The sequence below is a fragment of the Monopterus albus genome, unplaced genomic scaffold (genome assembly GCF_001952655.1).
Source record: "Monopterus albus unplaced genomic scaffold, M_albus_1.0 scaffold90.1, whole genome shotgun sequence".
Lineage (NCBI taxonomy): Eukaryota > Metazoa > Chordata > Actinopteri > Synbranchiformes > Synbranchidae > Monopterus > Monopterus albus.
Window position 1 is genome coordinate 413,765 of NW_018127970.1, and position 14,132 is coordinate 427,896.

The 14,132-nt window shown below is 39.2% G+C and overlaps 2 protein-coding genes across 3 annotated transcripts; one reads left to right on the forward strand and one right to left on the reverse strand.

The window, feature by feature from the left end:
- The first annotated feature begins 205 nt into the window (after positions 1-205).
- On the forward strand, positions 206-4,716 carry LOC109964615 (vacuolar protein 8-like). The gene is made up of 13 exons (XM_020608053.1): positions 206-416; positions 729-848; positions 1,444-1,563; positions 1,915-2,034; positions 2,399-2,518; positions 2,614-2,822; positions 2,907-2,952; positions 3,026-3,159; positions 3,357-3,488; positions 3,607-3,721; positions 3,866-4,000; positions 4,106-4,231; positions 4,339-4,716. The coding sequence occupies exons 1-13, from the start codon at positions 257-259 to the stop codon at positions 4,470-4,472; spliced, it is 1,671 nt and encodes a 556-aa protein (XP_020463709.1). The 5' UTR covers positions 206-256; the 3' UTR covers positions 4,473-4,716.
- Positions 4,584-10,335, reverse strand: map7a (microtubule-associated protein 7a). Of its 2 annotated transcripts, XM_020608051.1 has the most exons (15): positions 10,215-10,335; positions 9,850-10,106; positions 8,814-8,888; positions 8,552-8,715; positions 8,347-8,446; positions 8,059-8,175; positions 7,664-7,812; positions 7,356-7,480; positions 7,014-7,252; positions 6,762-6,939; positions 6,514-6,682; positions 6,274-6,378; positions 6,074-6,124; positions 5,733-5,976; positions 4,584-5,455 (listed from the first exon to the last, which is right to left on the reverse strand). In XM_020608051.1, exons 2-15 carry the CDS (start codon positions 9,974-9,976, stop codon positions 5,445-5,447), a joined length of 1,854 nt encoding a protein of 617 aa, XP_020463707.1. In that variant the 5' UTR covers positions 9,977-10,106; positions 10,215-10,335; the 3' UTR covers positions 4,584-5,444. The 2 variants fall into 2 exon arrangements, with proteins under 2 accessions (XP_020463707.1, XP_020463708.1); XM_020608052.1 differs by having other exon boundaries at positions 5,733-5,946; positions 9,850-10,331.
- Positions 10,336-14,132: the final 3,797 nt, after the last annotated feature.

Here is a 14,132-nt window from a genome sequence, read left to right on the forward strand (position 1 = left end):
TACTCAATCACATTTATGTGAGGCAGCTGCAGATAAAGATTTTTTTTTTAACAGAACACAGATGACTTTCTCCATGAGTGAGGGTTCAAAATACGTAACGCAAGACAATACAATTATATCTGTAAAGGATCTGAAAGTAATATAGGACCGACTATGACGCGTAGCCTACCTTATAGTCACGTGACGTCGGAGTAGGCGTGCCCACGAACAGGTCAAGTGGCGGCAGGTGCTACATCTTCCGTAGGAAGGTGTAGTCATGTCTTCTGGTCTTTGTGAGATGTGCTTTCGATTGCTTGAAGACTTTGCTGCTCATTTGAAGAGAGTTGGCAGAGCGTTTAAGAAAACAGTAAGCCTTAAAACTGAAAGGAGTTTCTGGAGGAGAACGACTCTTGAGTTTCCCTCCTTACACCTGTATGGTAAGAACATTGTAGCCATGCGTTTTCTTTGTTTGTAGGCAGTATTCTTGTGGACGACAAACACATATACACATGTACCATGCCATTTTTACAAATCTGTAATATCAGACTAAATGTTACTTCAACAATGTGTTTTTGTCTTACGCAAATATTCTTTTATATTCCTTCATACAAATAAGATTTTTTTAAAAATGCTGACATCTGACATTTACACATGTACAAAATCAGAATAATGCAAAAAAAAAAAGTTTATGTTAAACTTGTATTTAAGTTTGTGAATATTCATTATTGTTACTCTGCTTGTTCTTGTAGATGATGAAACCCATCAGTTCAGTCTGAAAAGGCTACAAGCACTGAACAAACTTGCAGCTTCAAATGATGTTCATTTACAAATGACTGCAGCCATGTATTATTTGCATCTCAGTCATCAGTGTGAGTAAAGAAATAAATAGATTTTTATGTCAGTCTTCATGTGGGGAACTGACTTGCAGTTCAGCGGCACATAAAATAAGACCATAAGCCCATTGCTTTGTACCATAAGCAATGGGCTCTAACACATATGACCAGTATTATGCAAACTCTAAACTGTATTTTTTTCAGGTTTGGCAGATAACATCCATGTGTCACTGTGAGGAAAAAGTAAAATGATTTCATTTTGAAACCCTGCAGTATGATTTTAATATAATACATTTAACTATGAGCTGTGGCTCAAATAGAGAAGGTTATTACGTGTAGTTCACTTTTCTTTTTCGTGAGATCATTGTAGTGATGAGCTCAGTACGGGTTATGTCCCGTAATATGTAAATGGGTAACCACATAGTTTGCTTATAGAAGGCGGTTAACAGATTGCTGTTTACTTGGTTGTGGATTATAGAACATGGGGATTGGTTCTCTCTTTTAGGACTTGAATTTACCAGATATGTTAATTTCTAACATCTGCTTTAGCTAGTTAGACTGACAATTTAGTTTATGTTCAATTTTTGGAGCCTGTTTAAAAAAAACACTTTGTTACTCTTTGTAACTGCAGTGACATCTTCCTTATCGGACGACTTCCTGGGTCCCATCATGGCTTTACTCTTATCACCTGACCTGCATGTACAAAACACAATCTCTCTGTCCCTGGTCAATCTGCTAATAAAGAATAATGGTAAGTGATGGGTGTCATGAGGTACAGTCAGTATGGAAAGCTTTCAGACCCTTTCAGATTTTCCACATTTTGTTATGTTTCAGACTCATCTTAAAATGGATTCAATTCATTTTTCCTTATCAATCTATAGACAGTACTCCACAATGATAAAGTGCAAACAGGTTTTGTTTTGAAAATGTATTAAAAATAAGACTGAAATATCCCATTTACATAAATATTCCTTAATCTCTCTTCTGTATTACATTTGCCTTAATGGGTAAAATCAACTCAGTATCACAGCTTCTGCCTAGAAATGTCATGGTTCATATGGTTACGATGGTCTTAATCACTGTCCATGAAATCTAATTTCAGTGTGCAAAGAGTTGGTGATTGAAATGGGGATGCTGGTGCCCATACTGGAGTTGTTCCAGTCTGGTGATGCAACTGCTCAGTGTCACTCTTGTGCCTGCGTCGTCATGCTGGCCTCCTCTGGTTTGTACAAACAGGGAGGACTCTCACTGAATATTCTCACACCTGTTCAGAAAGCAGCTGATTTTCATTTGATTGAAACCTTTAAAAAAAATTAGAAATTAAGACAAAATGTAATAATGAACGTGTGCAATGTATTGTTAATTCTAGTAGATATCTATGTGTAGTGTAGAGTTGGACCTTGATCAAATCAAGAGCAAAGATTTTTACTGTCAATTCACTATATGTGCAGAACATACAGAAAATCAAAATACCGTTTCTCTCTCACTTAATTTTTAAGATTACTGTAATGGTCTGTGTTCCTGAATTCTGCACATAGTTCTTTCTGTGTCAGCTGTGTTGAGGTGTTTTCTTTATTTCCATACAGAATCAAACACCGATGCTATGATGTTGGATGGAATCATGCCACTGTTGGCTTTAGCAAAATCCTATGACCCACAGGTGCAGCAGAATGCAACCTGGGCACTGTTGCATCTCACACAGTCAAGTAGGCACATTTCTTCCTCTTGATGTAAAGAGCTGTTTTGTTTCTGTTCCAGGTTTACTTTGCCTGCCAACTTAAACCATCTCCTCTTTTCCCAGATTGGTCAATGAGGATCTTATGTCAAGCAGGAGCTATTCCTGTCCTGATTCTTCTGCTGCAGTCCTCGGATTCAGAGGTTCAATTTTCCAGCTGCACTGCCCTGTGCAATATTGCTGCAATCCAGGAACATCATTCAAAGTTGCTTAGCATTGGGGGTCATTATTTGTTAAAGTCTCTTTTGACTCTCATGTCTTCTTCTGTGCAAAAGGTAACAGTTTACATAAGTGGATAATGATTTTAAGGTAAATTGGAAGCAATGTTTGACTTAAAATATATATATTTTTTGTTTTAGAATTCAGCCCAAGCATGCAAATGCCTACAAGCTCTCACAAAGAATGGTAATTACAAACAATAAAGCCTCAACCTGACGTCATATAGGAGGCCAATACTGTTTGTCATTTTTATTTGTAGTTCTGATCCAGGAGCAGCTGATGGAGCTTGACTGTGTATTGCCTCTGAAGGCACTTCTGAGAACTTCTACTCCCATATGGACCGAGTCAGCTCTAACATTCCTGTCTGTATTGTCGGCATATCCACCAAACAATGTATGATTTCCCACAAAGCAGCATCATGTTATTGATGACTAATCTGTGGTAGGTCAGAGCTGTGAAGAGGCTGTCAATTTGTCAGGGTTGCAATTGGGGTAGACCACTATATAGCCTATCAAAAAAAGCAACTGCAGGTGTAAGGGAAATATCCTACAAATCCTAATACTGATCACATTTCTATGGTTTGACTCCAGGACATCCTCATGAATGAAGGACTGTTGGATGAAGTCGGTCAGCTGCTTCATCATCAGAGGTCCAGCTCTGCTATAATCATGCACAGCTCTAAGATAATCGCTAACCTGTGTAGCTCGTGTATGGGTCAGCAGGTACGCCAAGACGACAGTTCATGATTTCATGTCACATATCTGAAGTAAATGCATGATCTGCTTGTGCACAGTTCCTGAGATTGATGAAGTCTTGTTGAATTCCATCATTGTTGTCTAGGCCGTGATGAAAAGTCTGTGTTTATCAGGACTCCTCTCAGCCCTTCTGTCTGCCACCTTGGCAGATGAGACCTTGGTGCATGTGACATCATGCTTACATCACCTGATGATCTGGGGTGAGTTACATGAACAGTCTGAATATTTGCAGTGGATGTTAACTTTTTAAAAATCCAATGAATATTGACTTAAACATATGATGGTCGTATATCTTTGACTTTCAACTTGCAGTACTAATAATTTCTTAAAAATCACTGTTTCAGATCAACTTAAGTCTAAGTTGTCAGCGACAATAACATCAGATCAAGTTTCAGCACTGGTGAAGCTGTCTGGACAAATAAGAAATCCTCAGTTGTCATACAACTGTGCAGCCATCATAAGCAAATTAGAAATGAGTGGTAATATTCAAGGACTACCTACCAATAAAAAAATAATCACTTTCGCCTTACATACTATTAATTAATTGTTGTCTTCTGTATGTTTTCATGCTATGATTCATCTAGAGGAGATGATCCACTTACTGAGACCTCACTACATGACCATATCTGAGATCCTGTTGGTATTCCTCCAGAAGAAAGATGTTAAATTCCAGCAGCTCTGCATAGTTATAGTATTCAACCTCAAGAAAGGTTCATATTAGTCGTATTTTGGTTATCTGATCATAGATGTTCCTAAGCCAATCTAAAATAGTCATCCACTGTATGTCTAGACTTCTTATAGCCTGCTTCCTCTGCAGATGGAGACTTCTCATCTCTGCTGGCTAACAGTGAGCTAGAGCTGCAGCTCTGGAAGGTGCATGCGCAGACAGAGGAAACCAGACGGCTGCTGCAAATGATTCAGCCTCTTTCTCCATCTTCTGTTAACCCTTGACTTTCTCAGTATAAATATTGAGTGATATATTGAGATGTGCACACTGTGTCCATACATTGTATGGATAAACAGCATTTTTATCACATTTGGAGTTTTGATAGCCTGTATGGCTTTTTTTGTTTTACTTAATTGTTAAAGTCAACATATTAACTGAAACAAGGGACTCAGTATAGTATCCACTTTAATCAAATATGGCAGACATTTCAACAGGTTAACAACTGATAGTAATAAGCAATACTCCAACTATAAGATCAAATGTTGAATATTGATCTGATTTTTTTAATATATGTTTTTATTATAATAAACTCTTAACCTCTACACCTCAGACTTTGCTTTGTTAATGATTGTGCAATAATTGCTTTGCATCATTTTCTAAAACACCACTCATAAAACTGAAGCAAAGTCTTTGGAATCTAAGTTAGCAGCTTTGAAATATGTGATTGTTATACTTCACAAATTCAGAGGGTTAAAATAGGAATTTACACAGGAAGTGAACATTGACTAACGCCTTAAACTCTTAGTGCAAACAGCAATTTGATCTATTCTAATTCCACTGTGACAAGACCGAGGAAGGAAAAGTGCTTAGAAAGAAATATTAGGAATAAGTAAGAACCATATGGTATAACATATGTGATTGTTAGAATGGCTATTCCTAGCATTTCACAGAGGCAACACTCTCCATAACTGTTAGACTGCATTTTCTAGCAAACTATCATCATAGCAGTCTACATCTACTGTGTTTTAGATATTAGTTCAGAAACCTGCTGTACTGAAGAAATGAATTTGCAACTTCCACAGTATTTGTTCCACACAGAAGAGTGACCAAATGCTGACGTCCAAGGCTATAATTTTACATGCTCTTTCAAGATGCTTAAGGGCAGCAAAATGGCTGTTCTGCAGTCATTTCCGTCTTTCACAGAGAATTCACAGCTCTCAGCAAATTCTTTGAACTTCTCTCCACTTTGCAGGTGCTCAGATGACCTCTGAAAAGTGCACAGTAGGGAGACAAAGAGTTAAAATGTTTGAGAGGATCTTACATTTGAGATGCATTCTGTAATTTTTATCACCAGCACCTCATAATCATGTTTTAAATTGAATGAATGAACCTGTCATGTCTTTTTACAGCTAATTAAGAACAAACATGAAGCATGTCAGTGAGTTTGTAGGTCTGCAATGTGTTCGATTAGTTTAGAATCGGCTAGTGTTTCTTTTCAATCCTGAGGACAAGTGTTCTCAGGTGATCTGCTGGTTGTGTCTCACCTGCTCGTTGGTGGGTCTGGATTTCCTCCAGTCCGGTAAGTGTTCTGAGAGACCTCCGTTCTTTGAAGACCACAACAGGTACTATGTCGTCCTCACTGTTCAGCCTCAGCTGTGAGGACTTTGTCCCCACTGGGAGCCTGACACCATCTTCCATAAGCTCTGTATTCTCCTTTGGTTGGGTGTCATTTGGCAATATCGCAATGGGCACTGCTTTCTGTGTTTTAAAGCAGTAAGCAAGAACAGGCTGTGTGGCTTTTAGGAATGCAGCTGGTTTGTTATTAGTTGATGCTGGCTGTGCAACATGAGAGCCCTATGGCAATGTACTGAACAGTAAATCTCACCATGTCTGGAGAATCTGTCCTCCTGGTTCTCCGCATGATCTCCTCAAGACGCTGGAAAAGAAACCAGCTTTTATTGAATCTGTGTCGTGAAAGGCTGTGTGAACACATTCAGTGTCTTACATAAGACAACTTTTTATATTTATCATTTTGATTAATACAGCTGATGCAGTGCTGTGTGCAGATACACTTTCACTTAAAACCTGTTTTCTTGCTTGTCGTTCTGCTTCCTCTTTCCGTGCAAGTATTTCTCGCTCTTGTTTCATATGCTCTGCTTTTACCCTCTCTTTGGCTTGTTCTTCCTCTCTCTAATACGAAAACAGGAAAACAAACTGTAATTGTCCATTAAAAATGAGTATCAAAAAACAAAAAGCATCCACGAAGAAGCCTGTGGTTTCTTTTGCAGTTTCACTCATGAATGGAGGAATGTTTGCATTTCCAACCTGTTTCTGTAGAAGGGCAGCTTCCCTCATGGCCTGGGCTCTCTCTTCCTCAGCTCGTCTCTGTTCTTCTTCCTCCCTTCTCTTCTTCTCCTCTATCAGACGTTGAGCCTCTGCCTGCTGTTGTGCTCGCTCCTTTGCCCTCCTGTACTCCAGTTCTTCATGACTTCGCCTGGATATGTCATAGGATATAACAGTTTAATGGCCTGCCACTGCAGGGTTTCTGTCTTGTAGATGGACGTGCTTTTTACCTCTCGGCCTGTTCTCTTTGCAGGCGCTCCTGTTCCTCTCTCTCCCGCTGTAGTCGGGCCTCTCTCCTCTTTTCAGCCAAGAGACGCGAGGCCTCTTCTGGGTCTGTGGTTCCAGCTGAGGGCCTGCACACAACTTCAGGAAGCTGTGAAGCTGGATGAGGTGGCACCTGGGAAGGACCTGTAGAGGGAGAAATTAAACTTAAATATATATACAGAAAAAACAATTTGGCTTAAAGGACTTCTGTAGCTTACATCCATTTCCTGCTGTTCTAGTTATAGCTTCTGTCTCTGGGTCAGGCCGGCTGGAACAAAGAGTCTCTGTTGGATTTTCATCTCTCATTTTATTTTGCTGAGCCTCAGCTGATGTTCTGGCAGGCCTTGCGTTACCAGGAGCAAGGGCAGAAGTACAAACCACCACATCTTCCTCAGGGACCGATGGGAGCTCAAGTTGCAGTGGAGTTGGCTGTCTGCTGATTGATCTTTGAGGGGTTCTTTAAGATCCAGAAGAAGAGAGCTGATGTACCACTCTGTTTACATTACTGTCACTGTGTTGGGAATGTACAGCTTTAGGTACTGATCACAAATTTAACTTACTGTTCTGGTGAGGTGGAGGCTGTTCTGCTTTGTGTAACAGTGATTGGTTTGACACTGGTGTTGATGCTAGCTGATCTAATGTTTGAGTTCTTCTTATAAGCATCTTGCTGTTTTGCTGCTTTGATCTAACCCAAAAAGAAGGAAAGAAAAAGGCTATCAAACATAATTTCAGTCTTTTTTTACCTCTTTAAAATCAAAAGTCTGGAAAAAATAGACAACTGGGTGATTCCAAAAATAATAGCTGATTATAAATACTATAATTTAGCAACACAGTATGTATGTAAGACCAAAAGAGCAGCTAGATTTACCTGTGCCAGACTGTTGTTTCTGTTGTTGGGACTGGGAGAGGCAGACGGCCTGTGATGAACTGAACCAGAGTGGTGCTGGGTTTGGTGAGAGGTGGGGGTGGTGGTGGTCATGGAGTGAAATGAAGCTGCACGGCGACAAACATGGACAACTGAGCCCGTGTTTTGTGCCATAATTATGGAAAAATGGAGAAATATGCACAAATGGTGGGAACAATGAAAAGGGTGAAATGTGAAGCGGTGTGTTAAAAGAGGAAAATGAGCAGCATTAGTAAACAAAGGGCCTGCAAAGGTTTGTTGTAGAAGCAATGTAGTGTCTCTTAAATCTACTACACACCATTAGTTTTGCAATAACATTAAAGTAAATGAGCACATTTTGTTATCAAGGGAGAGAGTACCTTCTTCCCCTGACTGACAAGCAGCACTCTTGCTCCTGGCCAGAAAAGAGCATGTAGGGGTAAGAAGGCGACTGATCAAATTCTTCTCCCATGCGGTCAGTGGTGAGCGACGTGGAACTAGCGTATTGATCAGTATAAAGTTTCAGGTGTAGCAAACAAAAGATAAGGCATGCCAAGAATTATTGTGTCAAGATATACAACACAGAAAACAGACACTGTATGTACATTGTTATGGGGTCAGAAAGATTCTGTTAAAACAGAGGAATAAAGAAAGCCCCTTCTACTGACCGTTTTTGGTGAGCTTCCTTCCTCTTGTGTTTTGGCTGAGGTTCTTTTGGGCCCTTTGGCTCTTCTCCAGTGTCCTGCGCACTGCAGATTCATATCGCGCCTTCATTCAGGAAAAAACAAGCTTCACTGTTTATGTTACTCCTTCCAGATCGGAATCATTAGCCTCACTAAAAATACGTTTTTGATTCCCAGCATGACACCTCACCTTCTCCTCCTTCAGCCTCTGCTGGCGCTTTTCTTCCACAGCAGCACGTCTTCTCTCCTCTTTGAGTCTCTGCTCCAGGAGTTTCTTCTTGCGCTCCTGCAGTTGTTGTTCATAGTAACGCCTGGCCTGCTGTTCCCGCTCCAACCTGCTCAGCTCCCGAGAGGCTGAGGGAAAAAGGTAAACCAACATAAATAGATTCATCAGTTATGTATGTTAATCAATAGAGCAGTGTGAATTGCACTACCACAGGGGGCTGACATACCAAGTAACTTCTGGTGAGCTTCTCTTCTTTCTCGTGCTGCTTTAAGCCTCTCGTCCACATTTAGTCCATTAGCCACTAGAAATCCAAGACAATACTAGTTAGTCACTAGCTTGATGCCATAGATTACATTAAGTAATACTACTATTTATATGAAACACTGAAACCCAAATCAAGACTTTATGAAAAATGAAATACTTTAAACTATAACTGGGCATCTGCCTGATGGTCCTAGGTAACCAAAGAGCTGTGTCAAATTGGGCAGACTTGTTAACAGACCAGGCTGCTTTCTTTAAGCAGTTTGGTTTGAAATAAGAGCCATTCTCTGGATGTGAAGAAAAAAATCTGCACATTATTCATTTAAAAAAAACTGCAATACCTCTGACAATATCTCTTAAAGGCTTTATTTTTCATAACCTGACACTCAACGTTCCCCTTTTATTTAAATCTTCTACTGTCTGTAAACACACATACAGTGTGATTCTATCTCTAAATGCATGTTTTAGCACAACTCGTGATGTGAAGTGGTGGTTACATATAAACCAAAAACAAATCCACTTGAAAAATGTGTCCCAAATAGTGACTATTATTGACTGGGATAGTCTCAGGCTCAGCTGCAAATGAAAGAGGCATTATTAACTGTCTGCATATTAAAGGTAAAGAGACGAAGATGACTGAAACAAGGAATGAAAAGGGGCACAACATAGCAGTACCACACATGACCGATGAGTAACTTGTATAAATCCACAAGGGGAAAAATCACATGGATGTATTTCTTAGGGTTTAAACAATATCAGCATCCTTATGTTTATGTTTATGATAGAATCTGCATTCACAGATCTCCCCTGTTTCCCTAATGTTCATGGTAGCCATGCTCAGCTACAAAAGGGTTTATCTGGTCTATTTATGCGTCATCGGTGTGATCAGATGATCAGATGATCCTATGTTTGGTATCTGGCTTTGCTTCAAGAAAAGGCTTTTTTAAAACAAATATAATACAAATTTTCCTTAATTAAAGGTATAGATAAATGCTACAAACCTCCCATTCTTTCAAATCCATTCCCCTTCCTTGGTCTGTCAGTGGTACGTGTAGAAAGTGGTCCCTGCGATGGAGGGTCAGCACTCTGTTTCTTCTGCACAGCCATGCTGGGTACTGAGCCTGGCATACCGATGCTCTCACTCAAAAATCTCCCCCTCCTTTTCCTCTTTTGAATTTCTATTTCAAGATGCCTTCGGGACCTTGCTTTCAGAGTCTGCTGCACAGGGATCTGCCTCCTGAATCAGCTGCTTGTCCATCTGTGCGTCACAAACCAATAGAAAGAAATGCAAGAAAATAAAGCATCTAGTTATACTCCTGTCCAGTGGAGATCATTTAAGGCAAGGTGGTTCACAAAGAAATTGTACCCCAGTCTCCTTTTATGGAAGTCTAAAGAGATTGTGATCTTCAGTGAGACTATAAAAAGGATACTCCCCCTTTAAAGATCTCTCCCTTGTGAGCTGCTCCGCTTTACTTCCACACAATATAGCTGTGTCACTTTAACTCCCCCACCACACTGCCTGCTTGCTAGATGGAAGTGGCCAAAAGGATGCAGCGTTTCCTGGAGACAGAAGGAAAAAAAAACCATGGAGGCAAAGCTGAAAGATGGTCCCCATGAACAATTACCTTGACAGCAATATAAATAATATTCACTGACATACTTTGCTTGGACATTAATTTGTCAGTGCCCTCAACAGATGTGGTAAAATGAGGTTTTTTAAAAGCATGATTCCTTCTTTGAAGAATGAATTAGTCTGACCACTAGATGGGGGTCTTTCTTTCTAAAGAGCAAGCTGAAGTCAGTCTTGCCTCTTAATGCCTTGTGATATATACATTAATATTTATCTTTTGGGTTCAAACAGACAAATATGTAAAGGCCTGTCCAATTTAAGTAACTCAAGAATATTTTAATTTTTTTTGTTTCTGTGTGTAATTTGAGTCTTTTGTGTGATCTGATGTTAGTCACTCATTCAGTTGACCCAGTGCCCTATTTTGGCTAAAATAGCAAACATACTCAACTAACATTATAAACTCAGAAGTCATGAACATAAGTTTTTTTTTTTTATGTAAACCTACTTATCCTTATAAAATAAAAATCAATAGTATGCCCAGATATTTACACATATGTCATAAGAATTATATTATTATACATTATTTTTGCTGTGTTTTAATCAATATATGCTATTCAATGGGTTTTAAACTTTCAGAATGGAGCCATGTGAGAAACTGGCTGTGTATAGGCCTGAAGGACGTTTTCTATCTTTCTTGTGAAACTCTGTGTACTGTGATATACTCGACTACTTCCAGATGAAGCGAGACACAACCGTCAACTGCAGGATAGACATGTGTCCCAGTATGATTAGTGTCTAAGTCGTGTTATCAGGGTGCGCCTGTTTACTATATATTATGTTGTATGAACCTACCTCACTCAGACAACTCTGTATGCTCATGCTGACTTGTCTCCTTGCTACAAGTAAATAATAGTGCTTAAAATGTTCCAGTGACTTCATTGCATTATTTAAAATTCCTTTGACAACTTACTACATCTCTTACAGAAACAGTGCATGAACATTTGAAGAAAGAATATTTTAATGTTCAAACTGTCGGGTAGTTGGCGAGCTTTTTAACACAATGTAATCAGTGGTAGAAATGGACATTCGGCAGGACTAAGCCAAGAGCCTTCCTGGTAGGACATGGTAGATTTGACATGGTCAAGTGTACTCTTGAGTTGAATCTGAGTAAACAAATAATAAGCCGTTTGAAGATACTGTATAATAAGTCAAATCTAAACTCATGAACACGAAACCTATCTTCTGTAGGCACTTTACGAGATTATCGTTATCTGCAATGTCACCCACACAAATCCATTTAGAAATTGTAGGAAAAATACAAGAAATACTTCTTGCATGTTACTGTGTTTATTATTGCTTAGTTTTTGTTGTTAGTGTCAAGTCTTTTTTAGTTATGCTAGCCTCCAGAGTCAGGTTTTTAGTTTGTCACCTTAACCTGTCACTCTGATGAACACTTGACCCATGACAGTATGACTGGAAAATAACCCTCAGTGCACTACCTGTAAATATACATTGTACAGATTATACAGATCCGTACAGGTCTCTATTTTTAAGTACTCTATTTTTATTCCTATTTATCTCATTTCAGAGAGTATTCCTCTGTCTGTCTGCATTGTTTACCGCCTGTTTATACAGCTTATTTTGCATTGTTTGCACTGTTTGTTGCTTGTTAATACTACTTATTTTGTTATATTACACAGCCTTATGCTGGTTTACTGTTTACTTGCCCCTTGCATGGGGATATGTACATACACATTGAGAGCCGATGTACCAGAGTCCAATCCCTCGTGTGTCTGACACACCTGGCCAATAAAGCAGATTCTGATTGTGGTTCTGATTCTGATATAGCACTCTTCTGAATTTATAGAATAAATAAACCATTCAGATTTTGAATAATTAGTTTTAAGTAGGTTCCCCTAGTCACTTCAGTTCAGATCCAGTTTGGCCTTACTGCACGTGGCTTACGTGCTTGCCACAACACCAGTAATAACAATGCTCTCTAACTGTGTTTCACTGATGAAGCTTGCCAAGCTCCCCATCAAAGAGTCTGAAATGTGACATAAGGATACACTACACCTCAGTCAGGTGGTGTGCTCACAGAGTCACTGGAGCACAAATGAGACGGTGATAACCAGCCTACAACCGACAGCTAGAAAATGCCTTTGGACACTGGACCTACATGGGATAAGATTGCATGTTTGGTATCAAGTCATTCTGTGGTTCACCCTGGATGACATTTTCAAAGGTGTCAGTTGGCTTGGTTGCTTACTTATGCATATTCATAAATGTTATATTAATATCCTTCCAAAATGCTAATAGCAGCTTTTTATTGCACATACAGTGACATGTTTTGTAACTTGCACCAAACTAGTCATCTCTATTTTGTTGTAAAAGAGAGCTGCTCAGAATTGTTTTTTTTATTCAAGTTAAATTCTTTTTGTTCTTTATCACATCAGAAAAGTCAACTATGACACATTTGGCGGCTGAAGCCAACTTCAGAGTATTTAAAGTTGCACGTGATGACCTATTAGAGAATGAGGTTGGTATATTAAACAGCAGGGACAAGTGGTAATTTTGCACTATTGGTGACATGGTTACTGGCCATCCTGAAGCAACGAGGACATGTCCTCAACCCCTTAGCCATACTGAATCATGTAATTAAGGAGAGAATCCCTCAACAGAGTTGCCAGGTTGGTGTCACTGAGAGTATCACACACTTCCAGCTGAGCAGGCAGGAAGAGGATGTGTCCATTTCAATTCTAAGCAAAGACAAGGAGAATAGATGCATGATGTTAAGCATGATGTTTTGTTTGATACACATATGTTAATAATGATTTATTCTGTATTTATATCCTTGCATACTTGATAATGTTTTAAAGTGAGTTGAACAACACAAGATATTTTTCCAATGTGTTAACAGTGATGACACGTTTCCCTGTTATTCCCACTAAGCAAAATCAATTTGTTCTGTTGTGAACAGTAATACCTCCAATGTGGATGCCACAGTCAACACTGACTGGACCACTTAAATAATTTAGTGCCTTATTTCATCGGATACCGGCAACTTTAGACCCCGACGTATGGCTTACAGACTGTTTGTGTAATTGATGAGATGATGAGTTGTAGTTCAGCATTCAGTAGAAGTTGGATTGAACAGAGGTTGCTAAAGCATGCCTCAGCTCACTTAACAGTGCAACATATTCAGTGCTGCCTTTTTTCATTTTGTGGGCAAATGCATCATGCCTCTTTTTTTTTTATTTGATTTGCACAGAAATATATAAAAATGATTCAGGATTTAGGTCAGTTTTTAAGCCTGAATGAATATGAAACAAAAAGGCTTTGCAAATCAGCTTTGACACCATTTGGTGATTCCATAACAAAAGGTAGTGTGTCTGCACTAAGACCCAGTTTGGATCAGCGCTCACTTGGTGATTCAAAGGAAACATTCTTCCAGTTTGGCCAGACTGACTTTTGTTTTCTATCATGATATTCTATCACTTGACAATATATTGATTACCTAATGCTCACATATTTGGAGCTTTTCTGGTAGTTTTATGTTGATATTGCGTAACCTTTACAGATTTTGTGCTGTCTTTTTGTCTTTTGAGGGCAGAATTTTAATGTCTTTCTTTTTCCCCGGTAGCATGCCAACTGTTTTAAAACTTACGCAGAATCACTACAGTGTATAGTTGAGGTGTGTGACAACTGGATTAA